The following is a 21,080-nucleotide window of genomic DNA, read 5'->3' as shown; positions in this document are numbered from 1 at the left end:
TCTGATTATAGCATTGGCAGGCCACAGACCTACTGCTGTTGTGCTCTCCCTCAGAAACTACTTCTGCAAATTCAGGCAGAGAAATGAATGAGCATGCATATATTATAGTACAGAGTTTCTCGTTGTGAGAATTAAAATTGAAAGGTCAGGTAAGCTAAATTATAGCATTATCTAAACTTTTGAGATGAATAAAGTCAAATATTTAGATTAATGTCATATATCCCTCAAAGTAATATCTGACAAGTCACAATGGAAAGGCAAGTAAAAACCAATTAGACCATAGACCATGCTCTTGGAATACCCTACCCAACTCTCTAGAGACTACACTTTACAAAATGTAAAAGTCCCAACCTTCTAGCTTTCTGTGGTAGGTAAATATCCTAAAACTTAGTATCGGTCTAAAATGCTTTGCGTAGGAGTCAGCTGTTGGATCAGTGAACTTTCTGCTGAAATCTAATGACTGGTCTCAAACAGCAAAGTTAAACCTTTTTCTGATACAATCAACTATAGAATGGAGACCCGAGACTGCAGCTGCTGGAATCTGGAGCTAAAACCAAATTGCTGGAGGAACTTAGTAGGAGTTCCTCAGGCACGGTAGTGTAGCGGTTAGCGTAACGCTATTACAGCACCAGCAACCCGGGTTCAATTCCCGCCACTGTCTGTCAGGAGCTTGCACGTTCTCCCTGTGACTGCGTGGGTTTCCTCCGGGTGCTCCGGTTTCCTCCCACATTCCAAAGACGTACGGGTTAGGAAGTTGCGGGCGTGCTACGTTGGAGCCAAAAGCGTGGCGACACTTGCGGGCTGCCCCCAGAACACTCTGCGCAAAAGATGCATTTCACTGTGTGTTTCGATGTAACATTTCGGGTCGAGACCCTTCAATCTGGACGAAAGTTCTCGACCTTGAAACATTGACTGGCCATTCCCACCACAGATGCTACATAGCCTGCTGCATCCTCCAGCAGTTTGGTTTTTGTTGACTGTAGAATGGACTCTGGTAGAACAGAACCCCGATGAGCTGCCGTTCAACAATTCAGAATTCCTGATAGTTTGGAGTCTGGCTCCTCAGTGATGTTTGCTATGTTCCCTTTAAACTCACCAGGACCCCAGGCTCACAGGAAAATTTATCATAATGTTGTGCAACGTTAAAAAAGAAATGAATTAAAAATATGCTGAAGTAGTGATAACATCCAATAATCCGAAAATTTACCTGCCTTGTGCCGGATTATTGGAGTTTTACTGCACCATGAACCACTGAATAACTGTTCCTTCTGATGCTTTATTACTCCAGGATAAACTTCTGCGAGGTCCTGGTTTAAGAATACATTCCATGTGGGGAAAGAGAACTGTCAGTTTAATTTAAACTGGACGTTAAACCCAAAACTTTGCCTTTGACGTCCCCTGACCTCCTGGGTCAGTTTCGGGCCGCTGCTGCCTCCCTGTCCCGGGACCGAGCTTCCATCCCCGCCTCCACTGGGGCGTGTCAAAGGGCCGCCCGTGGTCTGATCTGTAGTTTGAAACCTCGGCTTTGAAGACCCCTTTTCACGGTCCCCGCCTTCACGACCGCACACCAGGCCCGGCCGGTTGCCGAGCAACGGCAGGCCGTGTCCCGCAGAGGGAGCTGACCCCCGGCTGCGGGGTTAGTGCGTGTTCACGTCACCACGTCGGTGGAGAGGACGGGGGGGAGCGGATGCTGGGGGGAGCGGATGTCGGCGGGTCGCGGCCGACGATGAGCCGGACGGGCGGCGGCGGCGCCGGGCTCCTCCTCTGTGGCCTCACTCACTGTGTGCTCGGTACCGTGTCAAGAGGGCCGGGGGGAGGCGGACGGGCCGGGTTCGGGGGACTGACGGGCCAGGATGTCGGGGGGTGTCTGACGGGCTGGGTCTGGGGGGGATGTCGGGGGGGGTGTCTGACGGGCTGGGTCTGGGGGGGATTTCGGGGGGGGGTGTCTGACGGGCTGGGTCTGGGGGGGATGTCGGGGGGGGTGTCTGACGGGCTGGGTCTGGGGGGGATGTCGGGGGGGGTGTCTGACGGGCTGGGTTTGGGGGGATGTCGGGGGGGGGTGTCTGACGGGCTGGGTTTGGGGGGGATTTCGGGGGGGGGGTGTCTGACGGGCTGGGTTTGGGGGGATGTCGGGGGGGGTGTCTGACGGGCTGGGTTTGGGGGGGATGTCGGGGGGGGGTGTCTGACGGGCTGGGTTTGGGGGGGATTTCGGGGGGGGGGTGTCTGACGGGCTGGGTTTGGGGGGATGTCGGGGGGGGTGTCTGACGGGCTGGGTCTGGGGGGGATGTCGGGGGGGGTGTCTGACGGGCTGGGTTTGGGGGGGATTTCGGGGGGGGGTGTCTGACGGGCTGGGTTTGGGGGGATGTCGGGGGGGGTGTCTGACGGGCTGGGTCTGGGGGGGATGTCGGGGGGGGTGTCTGACGGGCTGGGTCTGGGGGGGATGTCGGGGGGGGTGTCTGACGGGCTGGGTCTGGGGGGGATGTCGGGGGGGGTGTCTGACGGGCTGGGTCTGGGGGGGATGTCGGGGGGGGGGTGTCTGACGGGCTGGGTTTGGGGGGATTTCGGGGGGGGGGTGTCTGACGGGCTGGGTCTGGGGGGGATGTCGGGGGGGGGGTGTCTGACGGGCTGGGTCTGGGGGGGATGTTGGGGGGGGTGTCTGACGGGCTGGGTCTGGGGGGGATGTCGGGGGTGTGTCTGACGGGCTGGGTCTGGGGGGGATGTCGGGGGGGTGTCTGACGGGCTGGGTCTGGGGGGGATGTCGGGGGGGGTGTCTGACGGGCTGGGTCTGGGGGGGATGTCGGGGGGGGTGTCTGACGGGCTGGGTCTGGGGGGGATGTCGGGGGGGGTGTCTGACGGGCTGGGTCTGGGGGGATGTCGGGGGGGGTGTCTGACGGGCTGGGTCTGGGGGGATGTCGGGGGGGTGTCTGACGGGCTGGGTTTGGGGGGGATGTCGGGGGGGGGTGTCTGACGGGCTGGGTCTGGGAGGCTGGATGTCTGACGGGCTGGGTTTGGCGGGGGGGGGGGGAACTGACGGGCTGGTTTTGGCAGGGGGAGGGTCTGATGGGCTGGGTCGGGGGGGGTTGGGGACTGATGGGCTGGGTTTTGTGGGGGGGTGGGAATGTCGGGGGGTGGAGTGTCTGACGGGCTGGGTCCGGGGGGCTGGATGATGTTTGACGGGCTGGGTTTGGGGGGAGGGGTGGTGGGGGGACTGACGGGCTCGGTTTGGGGGGCTGGATGATGTCTGACGGGCTGGGTCCGGAGGGGGGGGGGAGTCGGGGGGACTGACGGGCTGGGTTTGGGGGGCAGACAAAGCTGTCATTTTGCAGCCCCAGCAGCCCGGGCACTGTGTGAAGTCTGCATGCTTTTCCTTTGGCTGCGTGGCTTTCCTCCGGATGCTCACGTTCAAGTTTATTGTCATAGACAGACATACCCAGGGTATAAGTGCCATGACTACTAGCTTTTTGCAGCAGCAGCACTGTACATTACAGACATGACGAGTATAAGCTAACATAAGCTCTGCTCCAGTTTCCTCCCACGTCCTGAAGATGTTAATTTGCATCTATGAAATTATTTCAGAATCAGGTTTATCACCACTGATGTATGTTGTGAAATTTGTTGTTTTTCAGCAGCAGTACAGTGCAAGACATAAAAATTATTGTAAGTTACAAAATAGTGAAAAAGAGGAATAATGAGGTTGTGTTCATGGGTCCATTGACTGTTCAGAAATCTGATGGCAGGGGGAAAGAAACTGTTTCTGAAAAGTTGACTGTGGGTCTTCAGGCACCTGTACCTCCTCCCTGTTGGTAGTAACATGAAGAGGGCATGTCCCGGGTGGTGAGGGTCCTTAATGATAGATGCCACCACCTTGAGGCGCCGCCTCTTGAAGATGTTCTCACTGGCAGGGAGGATTGTGCCCGTGATGGAAATGGCTGAGTCTACAACCTTCTGCAGCCTCATTTGATCCTGCACATTGGAGGCCCAAATTTTGAAGCTTGTTGATTAGTACTGAGGGGATGATGGTGTTGAACGCAGAGCTGTAATCAATAAACAGCAGCCTGACGTATGTTTTGCTATTGTCTAGGTGCTCCAAAGCTGAGTGGAGAGCCGGTGAGATTGCATCCGCTGTAGACCTGTTGTGGCGGTAGGCAAATTGCAGCGACCCTAGGTCCTTGCTCAGGCTGTGCCTAAGTGTCAGGCAGTCATTGTGTGTGTAAGAGGCAAAATAATCAAAGGGAAGTTCAGAGAGTTGTACTCATGCACTGATGCTAGGAGGAAAGATGAGTTCCTCCAGTAGATTATGTGTTATTCTGCCAATGGATTTGGAGGATTTCACGAAAATGGTGTAGGAACTTCACCAGTGCTTTGAGGTGCCTACTGTAGGTTGTCAGTCTCAAGTGTTCAGGAAGACAGGGATCACTGCTTCGCAGTTGATTTTGCACTAGGTTTGAGGTCTTGATCTTCATGCTGTCTTTTCCTGAGATGGCCAAAGCCTGTGCAGATGGCAGTGATGAATTTCATCATTGATGAATGCCTTCAATTAGAGGTGGCTCCTGTAATATGGGAAACATGGTCCACATTTCCCAGGATTTCATTGTGCACACTTATCGTTGGAGTGTTGCTGTAGGGGCAGGTTGATAAAGAATCTTTGTTTTGCAGCTGTTAAATGTAAGGAACATTCTCTCGTGCTTCAGTGAATGAGTCAACAATGACTTGGACCTCAGTTTCCCGCAAGCACACACACAAGCATTGCCTGTGTGTAGCAGCTGGAGGACTGCACTTGAGGTGGCGTGGATTGAGCAGTTTCTCATTTGTCCTGTAGATAAGTTCCACTCTAACGGGAAGCTTGTTGGAGGTGAAGTACAGCTTAGCTACGAGAAAGACTGAGACAGGAGGGGTATAGATAGGGTGAATGCATACAGTCTTTTTCCCAGGGAAAGGGAATCAAAAACTAGAGGACGTAGGTTTAAGGTGAGAGGTAAAAGATTTAAAAGGAACCTGAGGGGCAACTTCTTCACACAGAGGGTGAGCTGCCAGAGAAAGTGGTTGAGGCAGGTACAATAACAACATTTAAAAGACATTTGGATAAGTACATGGATAGGAGGGGTTTAGAGGATATGGGCCAAACACAGGCAAGTGGGACTAGCTTCCTGGGCACTGTGGTCAGCATGGATGAGTTGGGCTGAAGGGCCTGTTTCCATACCGTATAACTTCATAATTCTAGGTGTTTTGCAGCAATGAAGCAGCATTGCTTGACACCAATTCACACTGAGATTGATTCTGTTGTGACCCCTGTGATTATGATCATGTCATCAAGTAGCAGAGTGAGTTGAAGACAAACTTCTTTAGGCAGCCAAATTTGTGAAGAAGCTCCACAGTCCCTCTTGATCGAAAGAGTCAAATGTTTTGTGAAGCCAAAAGAGGCCTTGCATCATATTTCCTGCCATTCTCGGTACTTCTCTTGGAGTCGATACATGGTGAGGACGGCAAAACACTAATTAGGCCGCAGCTAGAGTCCTGTGTAATCTTACCAATCCTTTGGGTCAAAGATGACTTTTTTCTACTCCAGTTTCCTGGATTCTGAAATAGCTGATGAGTGTTGACTGGGATCTGCAGACTCTGATGGCCAGTGAGTGGGGCGTTTGGGATCTTGTACACATAACGTTTTCACTGGGCTTCCCCATAGTCCCACCATACTGCCAAGGTGCTAAGTACTCTCCCAGATGCTGCTCCATTTTGATCAACTACAGGTCAGGAATTCCTCTGAGTTGTTGATGTTATAATTTTTCAAGGAGCCTTTGAGGATATTCTTGAACCATGTCCTTGTGGAAACCCCTTTCTAATGAATAAACTGAGAACTGAGTTCTGGTGTTGGGGGTCTGGCATCAATGTGGTCCACCCATCGGAACTGACCAAGAGCAATAGGAACTCTCGTGCTGGTACAGATCTGGTTTCTGTGATACAGGAAGAATATGAAATCACTCCAGACAGATCAGAGGACATAGACAAGGCTGTTGCAGGGCTGAAAAATCATAGTTATAAGGAGGAATTATCCTGAACTGGGTTGTTTTCTCTGAAACAAAAGGAGACTGAGGGAAGATTTAATTGGAGTGCAGAGAATTTTGAGAGACCTAGACAGGGCAAATAGGAATGACTTGCTTCTCTTTGCAGACAAGGTAACAACTAGAGTGCATAGATTAGATTGTAGTTACTAGTAGGCATGGAGGGGACCGAAGAAGCATTGCTTCATAAAGGAAATGGGGTGGAGGTGGGAGAGAGGGGGGCTCTGGAACTCCCTGAGAGGTTGGTAGAGGCAGAAACCCTCACCATATTTAAAAAGGTGATCACTTTGAGTGGATTGGGCAGGAGTGCTGCAGTTAGAGGTGACATCTTTCACGTGAAATGTTAAAAAGCAGTGCAATATATTTTCAATGGAACAATGACTGTAGTTCAGAAGTTTCTTACTGGTGTGGGACTTCAGGCTTTGTACCTCCTGGCTGATGGTAGCTGCTAGAAGATGGCATGGCCCGGATGGTGGGGATCTTTGATGGATGTTGCCTTCTTGAGGCAGCACCTCATGTAGGTACTACCATTGGTGGAGAGGGTGTGCCCCTGATATATTGGGCTGAGTCCACTACTCTGTGCCGCTTCTTGCATTTCTGCGCATTGGAATTGCTGTACCAGGTCACGATGCAACCAGTCAGGATAATTTCAATAGTACATCTGCAGAAGTTTGTTAGAATGTTCAGTGACAAGCTAAACCTCATAAGAAAGTAAAGACGCAGGCAGGCCTTCCTTATGATTGCATATTGGGTGCTCAGTAAGAATTTTTTTTACTTATTCGCAGGTGGTCTGCTGGCCCTTGGAAATGTGAGCTTGACTTCTAAGAACTTCAGCCTTCTTTTGACCTGGGTACCTGAAGAACGTTCTCCTGAAATCTTGTACTTAACAAAGATAAAGTAATTGCATACTTTGATTACCTTTTTAATTTGTTTCTACTGTGCAAGTGAACTGCTCTGTACCCAAAGGATACCGTGCCTTAATTGTAGCATCCTTTATTAAGAGAAGTTAACTGTGAAGGTGAGCTTGGGGACTGGCAGCAGGCAAGAATGAAATCCCATGAGTGATTCACCTCCTTAATCCCCGCGGTTTCTCCATTATCTACAAGTCTCAACTCAGGAAAATATGGAACATTTTCCACTTTCCTGATTAAGCACAGTTCCAATAACACTTAAGATGACACCATTCAGCAGTCTGTTCTACTGATACATCGTCCATTAACTTAAACCGTCAGTTTAGAATGGCTGGAGCACATACTTTCAGCAAAAGGCACTGCAGCAATTAGCCAAGGCTTCTTTGACGGTGCCTCACAAATCCATAATTTCCACCATCTCGAGGCACAGGGTCCAAAGTCACAGGAATTGCATTGTTTATGAGTTCAACTCCAAGTCACACACCATCCCAATTTGGAAATCTATCAGCAAAACTTAAGTCCCTAATCTAACTGCACTGGTAGTACCAGACTGTAGCCACCTTCTCAAAGGCAAATGTGCCTCCGTGGCACCAATGCCCACATTCCCTTCATATATATCAAAGAAAAATGAATTCTTGTCTGATTATGATCATTCTTACCCTCTCATTTTCTGATCTTGGTTCTCCTTGAGTATCATGCTGTCTACAGCTTGGTAAGCTGAAGAAATGCATTGGTTTCTACTGGTGCGACTTGGTTAACCATCAGATGTGTTCTTCTCTGTTATCTAAATTTATCAATGAAAATAGAAGCCGGGTAATGTTCTTCACTTTTAACACAGAACGTGTAATTATAAAACCTAAGTTTAATAACACAAGAAACCAATAGCTCTATAAAGATTGTAGGAAAGTCCTTTTTGTTCATCCTATCCTTAAGAGCCAAGAACCTAGCAAAAGAACACATCAGGACTTTGTTCCTGGATGCTCAGAGAGACATGGTGATTGTCCAGGTACAATGAGAGTTCATGAGGAAAGGAATCATGATAAATAGTGAAGTACCTTAGTGAAGATTTGTTCTCTTTTTAACGTCAAATCTAGAATAATCCACAAATGAAAGTCTTAAAAAATCAATTAAACTCCATGAAAAATCATTTTGATTAAACGCCATCTTTAAATTCTGAGAGGCATTGTAAACAAATGGTAAATTTGTATGAAAAACCACCTGTATGAGCTGTAGGAGAAAAAATGAAAACAATTCATTTCTGAATGTTTTTTTTGTATTATTTCAGGCCCTCTGATGTTTGGCTTTCTTTCCCTAACTGCACCAATCTGTCTGGAGAAGGCTGTGATGTTACATGCACTATTGAAGACTGCTATAGAAATTATCAAGCCAAAGTTGGACGCATTGTGCCTGGGCATCCCACTGCTTGGAGCCTGTCCAGACAGTTTTATCCGTTTTTTGATTGTATGCATTTTTATCCACATTTTATCAGTTTTCTATATTTTAATAATGGTCATTTGGTGACAACATATTTTATGTGCTAAGATTACAACGTGCTTTCTAAACATTTGCGAGATGTAGGTGTTACTGATAAAGCTGACGCTTACTGAACATCCCAAATTTCCCATGAACTCAATGGTTTGCTAGGCCATTTCAAAAGATATTTTAGCGGCAGATGCATTGATGGGGATCTAGAGCCACAGGCCATGCTACATAAGTAATTCCTTTTGTCAGTGTGTTCCTGGTTACCATTACTGATGCGATCTTTCTATTTCATTGATTTAATTATTTGAATTTAAAATACTGTGCTGTCCTGGTAATTCTGAGTTGGTTCCAGATCAATATTGTAAGCATCTTGATACTAGTCAGCTGGCTTAGTCGGTGGTGGCATATCCCTGCTATCATATCTACAGGCAGAATTAGAATACAGAATTATTATTGTAAAGAGAAAGATTCCTCCGAGATGTTGGAGTAGGGATGAAGAAACTGTGCTGATTGCCAGCAGAGCATATCCAGAGCAGTAGTTCACTGAGATTTCCTTTTAAATTGGAATTGCCACCATTAACGCCCCTTTCTAAAATGTCTACTTGTAATTTTCTATCAAAAGAGAGAGGGGGCTGCTAACTATGGAAATGGGATAACTGAGTTATTGGGCCAAGCTATGCAAGTAGGATAAATTATTCATACATAATTTCCAATAAAAAAGGGAGAGGAGCTTGATGGAATATTCCCCAGGCTGCTTCGTGAGGCGAGGGAGGAGATTGCTGAACCGTTGGTTAGGATCTTTGAGTCCTCGTTGTCCACGAGGATGGTACCGGAGGTTTGGAGGGTGATGAATGTTGTCCCCTTATTCAAAAAAGGTAGTACAGGGAATTACAGACCAGTGAGCCTTACATCTGTGGTGGGTAAGCTGCTAGAAAGGATACTAAGAGATAGGATCTGTGATCATTTAGAGAATCATGGACTGATTAGGGACAGCCAGCATGGATTTGTGAAGGGAAGATCTTACCTCACTAGCCTGATAGGGTTCTTTGAGAGGTGACCAGGAAGATTGATGAGGGTAGTGCAGTAGATGTGGTCTACATGGATTTTAGTAAGGCATTTGACAAGGTTCCACATGGTAGGCTTCTTCAGAAGGTCAGAGGCCAAGGGATCCAGGGAGGCTTGGCATTGTGGATTCAGAATTGGCTTGCCTGTAGAAAGCAGAGGGTTGTGGTGGAGGGAGTGCATTTGGAACGGAGGGCTGTGACTAGTAGTGTCCCACAGGGATCAGTTCTGGGACCTCTACTTTTTGTGATGTATATTAATGACTTAGATGAGGGGGTGGAAGGGTGGGTTAGCAAGTTTGCAGATGACACAAAGATCGGTGGTGTTGTGGATAGTGTGGAGGGCTGTTGAAGTTTACAGAGGGATATTGATAGGATGCAGATCTGGGCTGAGAAGTGGCAGATAGAGTTCAATCCGGAGAAGTGTGAGGTGGTACACTTTGGAAGGACAAACTCCAAGGCGGAATACAAGGTAAATGGCAGGATTCTGGGCAGTGTAGAGGAGCAGAGGGATCATATCCACAGATCACTGAAAGTTGCCACACAGGTGGATAGGGTAGTTAAGAAAGCTTATGGGATGTTAGCTTTCATAAGTCGTGGGATCGAGTTTAAGAGCCACAAAGTAATGATGCAGCTTTACAAAACCCTGGTTAGACCACACTTAGAGTACTGTGTCCAGTTCTGGTCGCCTCATTATAGGAAGGATGTGGAGGTGTTGGAAAGGGTGCAGAGGAGATTTACCAGCATGTTAGATAGGGATTAGAGAGTATGGATTATGAGGAGAGACTAAAGGAGCTAGGGCTTTACTCATTGGAGAGGAGGAGGATGAGGGGAGACATGATAGAGGTATACAAAATATTAAGAGGAATAGATAGAGTGGACAGCCAGCGCCTCTTTCCCAGGGCACCGATGCTGAATACAAGAGGGCATGGCTTTAAGGTAATGGGTGGGGAGTTCAAAGGAGATGTCAGAGGGAGGTTTTTCACCCAGAGAGTGGTTGGTGCATGGAATTCGCTGCCTGGGGTGGTGGTGGAGGCTGATACGTTGGTCATGTTCAAGAGATTTTTCGATAAGTATATGGAGGAATTTAAGATAGAGGGATATGTGGGAGGTAGGCGTTAGATAGTCTTAGGTATGGTTTGAAGGTCGGTACAACATGGTGGACTGAAGGGCCTGTATTGTTCTATGGTTTCTATGGAATTTCTACAGCACTTTCCATGACCTCAGGATGTTCCAAAGCACTGAATAACCAATAAAATTCTGCTGAATATTTTCTGATGCAATATAGGAAATGTGGCAGCCAAATTTGCAGAGCATTTTCACAAGACCACAAGACAAGGGAGCAGGAGTAGGCCATTCAGCCCATCGAGTCTGCTCCAAGGAAAGGGGAAAAAAAGAAATGAGAAATTGGGTGTGGGGGGGGGGTAGTTTCATAAACAACAGTGTGATAATAACTAAAGTGATATGATAAGGCAACAAAAACAAATAGAGCTTAAGAGTTTTATTAAGACTTAGGAGTTTTCAGTCCATGCATAGTTTGGACACCAGTACTGCTGAAAGGATATCCTGATGTATTTACTCGATCAAATATATTCTAGATGTGAAAAAATGCCTAATCAAGTGTTAATGATAGAACATTATTTTCTGAATTAAAAATCTATTTTTAATGCACATCATCCTATCAGAACTATTTTTTTTGCCATAATTCCATCCATGTCAAGAAATCCAGATACCTGTTTATTATCTGGACAGTTAACTTTCTTCTGAAGAGTGGGGCCAAGGAGTATAGGAAGGGACTTGATTTTTGATGCTCATATTGACGATGAAAATTCTGAATAGTTTCAATCCCTCATCTCTCCATTTTGAGGCACAAAATAAATGGCAAATTGGTTTTTATTTTGAAGTTGGACATTTGATACCCTGACCATATTTAGACATTTCTGGTCGGTCCACTCAGAAAATAAATAGGGGGAACAAATGCCCTTATGCGGCCCCCCTCCTCCCCCCACCCCCCAAGCCAGTATTGCCTTCCCACTCTGCTTGCTCTAAAGTGTAATTGGCTTATTCCATCTAAAGGGGCTTAATTGTATTTAATGGCTTGTTTAAAATGAGAAATCTGAAACTGGGATATTCTTGTTAACCTACCATGTATTAAAGTACCACGATAGTAATCCATAATTTCTGTTTCTTTTGAAGTGGAGCTAGGTGCACCTCAACTGCAAGTAGTTTTGAAAGAAAAATCCGTACTCGTGCTGCTTAAAATTAAATTAGCAGCGTGCAAAGAAAAGGTGTTGAAAGCGTGTCTGATTGATAACTTGAGCTACGAAGTGGAATTCTGGAATGCAGATGAACGTGTCAAAGTAAGTATTCGTGGAGTTGTACAGCACAGAAACAGGCGCTTTGGCCCAACTTGTCCATGCTGACTGCTGTGCCTATCAACACTAATCCCATTTGCCTGCATTAGGCCCGCATCCCTCTACTCCATTCCTATCCAAGTACCTGTCCAAATGCATCATAAATGCCATAATTGTATCTGCCTCCACCACTTCCTCTGGCAGCTTTTTCCATATAACCACCATCCTCTGTGTGGAAAAATCCTACCCTTCAGATAGTAGAACACAGAACAGTACAGCACAAGAATAGGCCCTTCGGCCCAACATGTCTGCACCGACCACGATGCCAGTGTAACTAATCCCATCTGCCTGTGCATGGTCTGTGTCCCTCCATTCCCTGCCTGTTCTGTCTGTTCAAATGCCCCTTAAACATTGCTGTTGTATCTGCTACCCCCTCCCCTGGCTGCATGTTCCAGCCACCTACCACTCTTTGTGTTTTTAAAAACAAACCAGTAGAACAACTTGCCTTGCACATCTCCTTTAAATTTTCCCCCTCTTATCTTAAACCTATGTCCTCCAATATTTGACATTTCCATCCTGGGGAGAAAAGATTCTGACTGTCTAACTATCTGTGCCTCTCATTATTTTATATATTTCTATCAGTTCACCCTGCAGCCTCTAACACTCCAGAGAAATTGATCCAAGTTTGTCCAACCTCTCCTTATAACTAATACACTCCAATTCAGACAACATTCTGGTGAACTTATTCTGCGCTCTCTCCAAAGCCTTCACATCCTTCCTATAGTGTGGTAACCAGAACTTCAAAATGTTACCTCACCAAAGTTTTATACAATTGCAGCTCCCCAACTTTTATACTCAGTGCCCTGACCGATGAAGGCTAGCATGCCATACACCTTCTTTACCGACCTATCCATGAATTTTGCCACTTTCAGGGAGCTCTGGACCTGTACCCCAAGATCCCTCGGTACTTCAATGCTTCTCAGGGTCCTGACATTTATTTTATAGAACCTTGTAAGTTTTTGCAGTAAAGCAGGGCCAGTAGAACTTCATATCATCCTGGTTTCTATTGCAATTTAAAGCGTGCTTGCAGCATAAAATAACTTCCATTACAGAATTTGGCTCTTTGATGTGTAACTTACTGATTTTCTTAATAATTTTGAGAATCATTTATATGTTTGCACAGCTTTTCTGGTGATTTATTTGATCTTTAACCACCAGGAGCTCTGCTTATCTGATGCTCTGTGCCTATGATACTGCTGCAAGTAAGTTTTTCATTGCACCTGTGCACACATGGACTTGTGCATCTGACAATAAACTCAACTTTCACTTTGTTTATTGATACTTTTGCAAAGTGATCATTCGGTTTTTGCTTTGGCAGATTTGATAATCTCCTCCTGTACTTTTTGCCCAGGAATGGTCAGAATGTGGGATTCGATGTTGAGATGCATAGCGTGAATACATTAATAGGAATATGGGGTAATCATGAGGGAGAAGTCATAATCTGTTTGTGAGAATTTATTTCTGAGTCTTTAACTTATTGGTGATCAGTGTATGTTATGTGCCTTCAATCTAAATTTTATAGAGTTTAAAATTTGCTATATTTGTATTCACATTTTACTTTTGAACAGCGACCAATTAAACAAAGCTCAACTGAGAACAAAATAGAAATTAAAAAAGATCGCTTGCGTGGCAGTAATAATTGTGTATCTGCAAGATCTGTTTACAAGAGTACAATGAAACAGAGCAATTTCTCTGAACCGGTTTGTTTCAATCTTAAGGCCAAAGGTAAGTTTGTATAATTTGTGTGTGGATTTTTATGTGATATTTGGTGTTCTGTTCATTTTAGTTTTCAACCAGTAGGAAGTATCTGCTCCTACATCTGTGTTAATATCTGTGCATTTGGAGATAATTTAAAAGTGCTGGAATTATTTTATTATTAAGATGTTTTGCCTCTTTCAAAGTTCACTGAGTTCCTGCTCACAGAAGCTTTCTACCTTGAAATAATTTGGTTTTTGGCAGAGTTTGCATAATGTATAAATCCAGTGACATAGATTTAAAGAGAGTTGTGGAACATTTTTCATCCAAAGGGAGGGAGGGTCTGGAACTTGCTGTTTGAGAGGATGGTGGAGGGAGAGGACTTCACTGAATTTTGGAGCACCTGATTTGTCTTGGCCTACAGGCCTATGTGCCAAGTGCTGGGAACTGGGATGAGTATAAGTACATCTTTTTAATCTGAAGGAGCTAGGCAGCCTCTTTACTGTAAACCTCTCTGATTCTGTGGTTATGAAGTATAGAAGGTCACGAGCCACTTCCTTTTGCACAACCGTAAGTTACTAGTGCACTCACTGTGGAAAGGTTGGGTCGATGAGGCCTGTGACCCCTGGAGTTTAGAACAATGAGAAGGAACCTTGGTAAAACATTTAAAATTGTGACAGGGCTTGACAGGCTGGGTGCAGGGAGTACATGCTCCATGGCTTTGTGGGAGAGGGTGGGGGGAGTAGGTGCAGGGAAAAGAGTTATCTCAAACCAGACATGACAATCTCGAGATATGAGGTAATGCACTCAGGACTAATGTCTTCATTCAGAGGACGGTGAACCTGTGGAATTTCCCACCACTGGGCTGTGGAGGCCAAGCTGCTGATTATTGAGAGAGGAATTTCTAGAAACAAAAAAATATCAAAGTGTATGGGTAGAGAGTGGAATTTGACATTTGAGGTAGAGGATCAACCATTGGTATTGGTATTGGTTTATTATTATCACTTGTACTGAGGTACAGTGAAAAACTTGTCTTACAAACCGATCTTACAGGTCAATTCATTACACAGTGCAGTTACATCAAGTTAGTACAGGTAAAAACAATAACAGTACAGAGTAAAGTGTCACAGCTACAGAGAAAATGCAGTGCAATAAGGTGCAAGGTAACAACAAGGTAGATTGTGAGGTCATAGGTCATAGTCCATCTCATTGTATAAGGGAACTGTTCAATAGTCTTATCACTGTGGGGTAGAAGCTGTCCTTAAGTCTGGTGGTACGTGCCTTCAGGCTCCTGTATCTTCTACTCGATGAAAGAGGAGAGAAGAGAGAATGTCCCGGGTGGGTGGGGTCTTTGATTATGCTGGCTGCTACACCAAGACAACGAGAGGTAAAGACAGAGTCAAAGGAGGGGAAACTTTACGGAGGGGAAACATTACGGTGTCCGTAATGCGCTGGGCTGTGTCCACAACTCTCTGCAGCTTCTTGCGATCTTGGGCAGAGCAGTTGCCATACCAAGTCGTGATACATCCTGATAGGATGCTTACTGTGGTGCATCGGTAAAAGTTGGTGAGAGTCAAAGTGGACAAACCAAATTTCTTTACCCTCCTGAGGAAGTAGAGGCACTGGTGAGCTTTCTTGGCCATGACATCCACGTGGTTTGTCCAGGACAGGTTGTTGGTGATGTTCACTCCCAGGAACTTGAAGCTGTCAACCCTCTCGACCTCAGCACCATGATCACTTTGAATGACTGTGCAGGATCAAAGGGTTGTATGACCTTCTCCCTGCTCCTATTCTTGTTTCTACATAATTTACGCTTGAATACCTACCTTGTCAGTTCTCCCAAAGAAGATTTTTTCAGGGCCATATAATCTTAAAATAGGAAAACTCTGAAGTTGTTTGCTGTACAATTTTGGAAAAGTTTTGTGCCTCAGTTGATAGAACTAGTGTTTATATTAATTGACAATTACATAATACAAAAGGGTAATCTGCAATAATCCAGGTGTCAACAGCCCAGCTATTGCAGGAAGATATCAGGTTAACCTCTCTGATTGCTGTCGTTTGTCCATGTAACTGACAGTAACTTTGGAATATTCACACAAGCATGAAATCCTGAGATTGCTATCTGCTCTAAGAGATGTTTTTCAAGCATCAGCTCCAATACTGATCATAGAACCCAGGGCAAGTGGCGTATTTCATTAGGTTCTCAGCACTTGTACTGAAATGTCTGTGAAAGCAAGTAGTTGGCATGGGAATGACATCTCCATGATTTGAATGGAGAGGGAATTCTATATGGCATCCTGGTGAGTTTTAATTAACTTACATTTTTAAATTACTTTTGTATTGATGTTTCATTTGTTGTTGTGTTTGTTCTTAATTTCTAATAGTTTGTGCATTAAAACTTTAAACATTACTCTGAGTATATTTGAATATTTCTGATGTCAGACATTCAGAAACATTCATAGCTTTTGACTTTCACTGTGGGTTCTTTTTTCAGCTGTTTTCTGTCTGTCCTTCTCTGGCTGTACAAATAAAGTAAAACATTAGACATTTTTTAACAGTACCTTTTTCCATCCAGGACACCAGACTGCTATGATTTTTGCCATCCTGGTCTCTTTGCTGGGAATGTTCATTCTGATACCCATAATTGTGGTCAAAGTGAAAAAAAAAACATCAGGACTGAAGATCCCAGAAGCCTTGGTTTGTAAAACTGATTACCATTCTTGGTCTCTGTCATTTGATATAGACAAATTGCTTCTTAATAAGGAACATAATGTAGTTGAGGAACAGCAGGCCTTCTGGTTGATCTATAATCTGCATTGTTAATATATTCTCAGTCCTATATTTTAAGGTTGTACAGTAGGATGTCCAAACTTAAATAGACAATGATGGAAATACTTAGTAGGTTGGTCAGCTTCTGCAGAGAGAAATATTTCAAGTTGATATATTATCGAAACTGATGTAACTCTGTTTCTCTCTCCATAGATGCTGCCTGACCTCCTGAGTATCAGTAGCATCTGTTTTTATTCGGATTACCAGCACCTGCTTTTTTTTTAGCTTTTAGATTAATGTTCCCATGTTCTGATGGAAAAAGTAGAGATTTTAAAAAGTTGTAAGTTGAGAATGGTCAAAATGGAAGGTCTGTGGTCAGATGAAAGATTAGAGAAATGGACTGACAAAAGTGGAGGTGGTACAAGCAGAAGGAGGTGAAAACCAAAAGGTATATCTGGGCTAGTGTAAGCAGAAAGAGAATAACTGTGAATGCCGATGTACTAAGGTTCAAAGCTGGAATGGCTGAACACCTGATATTGTTGATTCTGCAAACCAAATAATTTTTGGGTCTGGGGCCAATCTGAGATAAGACATTGACCAGAGCTTCTTTACACCTTGGAATGCTGAAGATTGTCCCTGCTCCTAGTATCATTTGGCCAGCCAGGATCCTGCAAGTGCTGGAGTGTCCCAGCTGACGTATTTAAACAGTCCCTTGCTTGTTGTGGGACGAGTGCTGAGCCTGTGCTAATTAAACTCGCTGCTGAAATCAGCTTGGACATCACTGATTACTTAAAGAGGATATGCGGGGGTGGGGGAATGCCCAGTGACAGCATCTGGGTAGAATTTAGAAATAAAAAGTGGGTGATAACTTTGACGGGATTATACCATAGCCTCCCTGTTGTCAGCAGGAATTAGAGTATATATGTAGGGAAATCACAGACAGGTTTAGGAATGATAAGGTTGTAAAAGTAAGTGATTTTAACTTTAAGGGAAGTGCTGAGGGATTAGATGGGGCAGAATTTGTTACATGTGTCCAGGAATGTTTTCTGAAGCATTACGTAGAACCATACTAGAGAGGGGGCTGCACTTGACCTCCTCTTAGGAAATGAGGCCAGGTAAGTGGTTGACGTATTGGTGGGGACCAGTGACCATAATTCTATTAGTTTCAAGATGGTCATGGAAAAAGAAAGGATTGATCCTCAGGTTAAAGTCCTAAATTGGGCGAAGGCTAATTTCAATGGCAGCAGGCAAGAACTCTCAACAGTTAATTGGGAGAGACTGTCTGCAGGTAAAGCGACATCTGGCAAGTGGGAGGCTTTTAAAAGTGAGATTAGAAGTGTACAGGGCCAGTGTGTTCTTGTTAGGGTGAAGGAAAAGATGGGGAACCTTCAGTTTAGGAAAAAGGAGGCATATGTCAGGTTCAGGCAGCTGGGATCAAGTGAGTCTCTTGAAGAGTACAAGGAATGTAGGAGCATACTTGAGAAGGAGATTAGCAGGGAAGAAAGGGGCCATTGTGTGGCCATGGCAGTTAAGATAAAGGAGACTCCTGAAAGATACTATAAGTATAAAAAGATTCACAAGGATGTTGCCTGGATTGGAAGACTTGAGTTATAAGGAGAGATTGGATAGCCTGGGTCTGTTTTCCCTTGAGCAAAGGAGGCTGAGGGTGACATGATAAAGGTATATAAGATTGGGAGGCATAAATGGGGTGGATAGCCAGTGTCTGTTTCCCATGGCAGAGGTGCCTCAAACTAGAAGGCATCGGTTTAGAGTGAGTGGGAGGAAGTGGAAAGGGGATCCGAGGGGTAAAATGTTCACAGAGTGGTTGATATCTGGGATAAGCTACCAGAGGAGGTGGTGAAGGCAGGAATAATAACATTTAAAGGCATCTGGATAAGTATTTGATTGAGCAGGGATTAAAGGGATATCGAATTAATGCAAGCAGGTGGGATCATTATAGATGGGTATAATGGTCGGCACAGACACAGTGGGCTGAAGGGCCTGTTTCTATGCTGTACTACTGTGACTTCATGACTTTCCTCTGGTTGCTGCTTTGGAGGCTGAGAAAATTTTGGGCTAATTGGAAAGTTTCTCCATGCCCTTCGACTTGGCACCTTGAATTAGTTCTGCTGAAACAATCAACCACAATCTTGACACTGAGCCACATAGGAGATGTAAGCCATGCAGCCAAGAGAAAATTTGATAGGTTTGAGCGTCTTCAAGGAAAATGGGGCTGAAAGAGTTTAGAAGTGAATGCTGGAGCAATTATTTCAAGGTTTGAAGTGGCAGAGTGCAAATATTATGGATTTGAAGGATGCTGCAGAGATAGGGGAGGGAGAAACCACAGACCCATGCCAACTGGAATCAGTAGTCTTTTTGTCTTTTGGGATTGCCTGTGCATGTTTTCTTTAATCCATTAACTGCAGGTTCCCCGAAAAGCTTATTTACTAATAGCAGATATAGATGTAAGACTAATAAAATTATATTTTATAGTTAGTAAATTTACAGGAGATACATTTTGTTTTATGTGTAGGAACCATACCATTATTAAACTAGTTTTCTTTTATTAGGATTTCACAAAGAACATAACTTTTACCCAGATGGAAGATTACCAGCCAGTTGAATGCAGTTTGCTATATGTTATTCACTGTAACAAAAATGAAGAAATGAATGAAGAAAAAACTGTCCTCGAAAGAAATATTCGGCAGGAAAATATCAAAACCAGTGTTTTGGGTGATCTGGACTGTTCAAGTGAGAGTGATGAGGAAAATGAATGTTCCGATTACACTGAGAATCACTGGATTCCTGATGGAATGATCTTTGACGAAGATGAAACACTTGATGATGATTTCCATCAGACATCTAATACAGAACCATATCAAAAAGCAAATTGCTCTTTCACTTCTAGTCACATTGCTATTGACATCCAGAGTCAAGACTCTGATTGCTCTAGTCATCAAGCACTTCAGACTAAATTATATGCTGGTGATGCCAGTTCTTCCAGTGTTACTTCAGTGGTGCTTAACAGCCAAAACTACAGTGACAGTATTGGTCTGCTTGAGGATGGTGATAACAGCAACAATGGTGATATTCCCTTAACATCTGTGAAGTTACTCATTTGTAATGGGGAGTATGATGATGGTACTGATCTGTTACCTTATAACCCATCAGTACTTGATCATGATTTGAACTTTCAAGACAATGTAGCCTTTGAGCTTGTGTCCAACCCTACTTGCCTTTGTGAAGTGTAGGGAAACAGGCAAACGGGTTCCTAATATATTTTGTAAATTTACAAGAAAGATACCAGGAGTTTGGAACCCCCTACAAAGCTCAAGTATGGACAGTTTTCATTGTAAATTTGTAATTAATAGTACCTTATTACTCAGAAGTATTGAGAGAAGGTGAGTAGTGACTACATGGTGTTGGCTTGCATCAGCCATGATGTTGAACGGTGGAACAGGCTCAGGGTGTTACTGCCCCTGCTATCCTGTTGAGTGTATTAATCAGTGTATTGTCGGCACTATTCAGTAATTATAAAGTTGCCAGTTCACATTGAAGCTTAACGAAAGTTAGTATTTTAAAATTATTTCAATAGTCCAGACATACAAGTATTACACTATTTTTTTAAAACTTTTTTAAATATTAAAGAACATTTCTAGAAAATCTGGTCATTATGTTATTATTAATAAATGTGGATTCCCTAAAGCTTTAATTTTGGTTATTCAGAATCGATGTTGCTATTTATTCTTCTAAACATTTAGCGTAAGGAAAGACAAACAATTAAAAGCACCTTTTCATAACATCCCAAAGTACTTTACAGTCAAGAAAATACTCTAGGTATATTGTGGGCACTGTTTAAGTGTGGAAAGTCTGACAGCTGGTTTGTACGTAGCAGGTTTCCATAAAACGGCAGATTGACACTGACTACATAGATCTGTTTTTATTTTAGTACTTCTTAATGAATGACAACACTGAAAATAACTTCCCTGTTGCCCTCTGAAATCGTGCTGTGAGTAAGCAGACAAGACCTGCATTTAATGTCCATCGGGGTGATACCTCTGACAAAGGATTTGTTTCTCTGTACTTCAAGATTGTTAGCTTAGAATTTTGTGCCCTTTCTGGAGTGGGTCAGGAACCTGGGACTTTCTCACTTGGATGAGTGTTACCCACACAGGCCCTACTAAAATTTAAGTTTAAAAAGTTTTATGCCAAGGCTGTTGTGCATGGAGTAGATAGAACTGTGAGTTGTCGGTGAGGTGGAGAGTGTAGCTCAAGGATTGATTGTGTTGATTCAGTTCCTTAAATTGAAAAGCAAAATGATTACAAACTACCACTGCCTTTGGGGCAGAAGAGGGAGTTAGTAATGGAAGGAGCAGAAGATGACTCGCATTTTAAAGGCAGTCAGAGGAGCACTTTTAGTTCTTGTGTTTCAGAAGACAAGGAGTTGGCTGTAGATGCAAGGTGAAAAAACAACTTGAGATTGGCAGAGATGGAAAATATTGTCAAATGCAAAACTTAAATCATAAAACATAGAACAGTACAGCACAAGAACAGCCCTTTGGCCCACAATGTTGTGCTGGACGAATTAATCCCTGACGGTGGCAGCACAGGTGGAAAAGGTAGAGAAGGCAGCATACAGAGAAACAGGCCCTTCAGCCCATCATGTCCATGCCAACTATCAAGTACCCA

The 21,080-nt window shown here is 44.3% G+C and overlaps 1 protein-coding gene across 1 annotated transcript; it reads left to right on the top strand.

Annotated features, from left to right (window-relative positions):
* The first annotated feature begins 249 nt into the window (after positions 1 to 249).
* On the top strand, positions 250 to 20,096 carry LOC127581882 (uncharacterized). The gene is made up of 8 exons (XM_052036710.1): positions 250 to 261; positions 1,511 to 1,790; positions 6,845 to 6,956; positions 8,256 to 8,431; positions 11,710 to 11,873; positions 13,496 to 13,652; positions 16,198 to 16,319; positions 18,962 to 20,096. Exons 1-8 carry the CDS (start codon positions 250 to 252, stop codon positions 19,640 to 19,642), a joined length of 1,704 nt encoding a protein of 567 aa, XP_051892670.1. The 3' UTR covers positions 19,643 to 20,096.
* The last annotated feature ends 984 nt before the right edge of the window (positions 20,097 to 21,080 follow it).

The sequence above is a fragment of the Pristis pectinata genome, chromosome 22 (assembly GCF_009764475.1).
Source record: "Pristis pectinata isolate sPriPec2 chromosome 22, sPriPec2.1.pri, whole genome shotgun sequence".
Lineage (NCBI taxonomy): Eukaryota > Metazoa > Chordata > Chondrichthyes > Rhinopristiformes > Pristidae > Pristis > Pristis pectinata.
The sequence above is the reverse complement of the archived record's forward strand: the minus strand, read 5'-3'. Positions and strand labels throughout refer to the sequence as shown.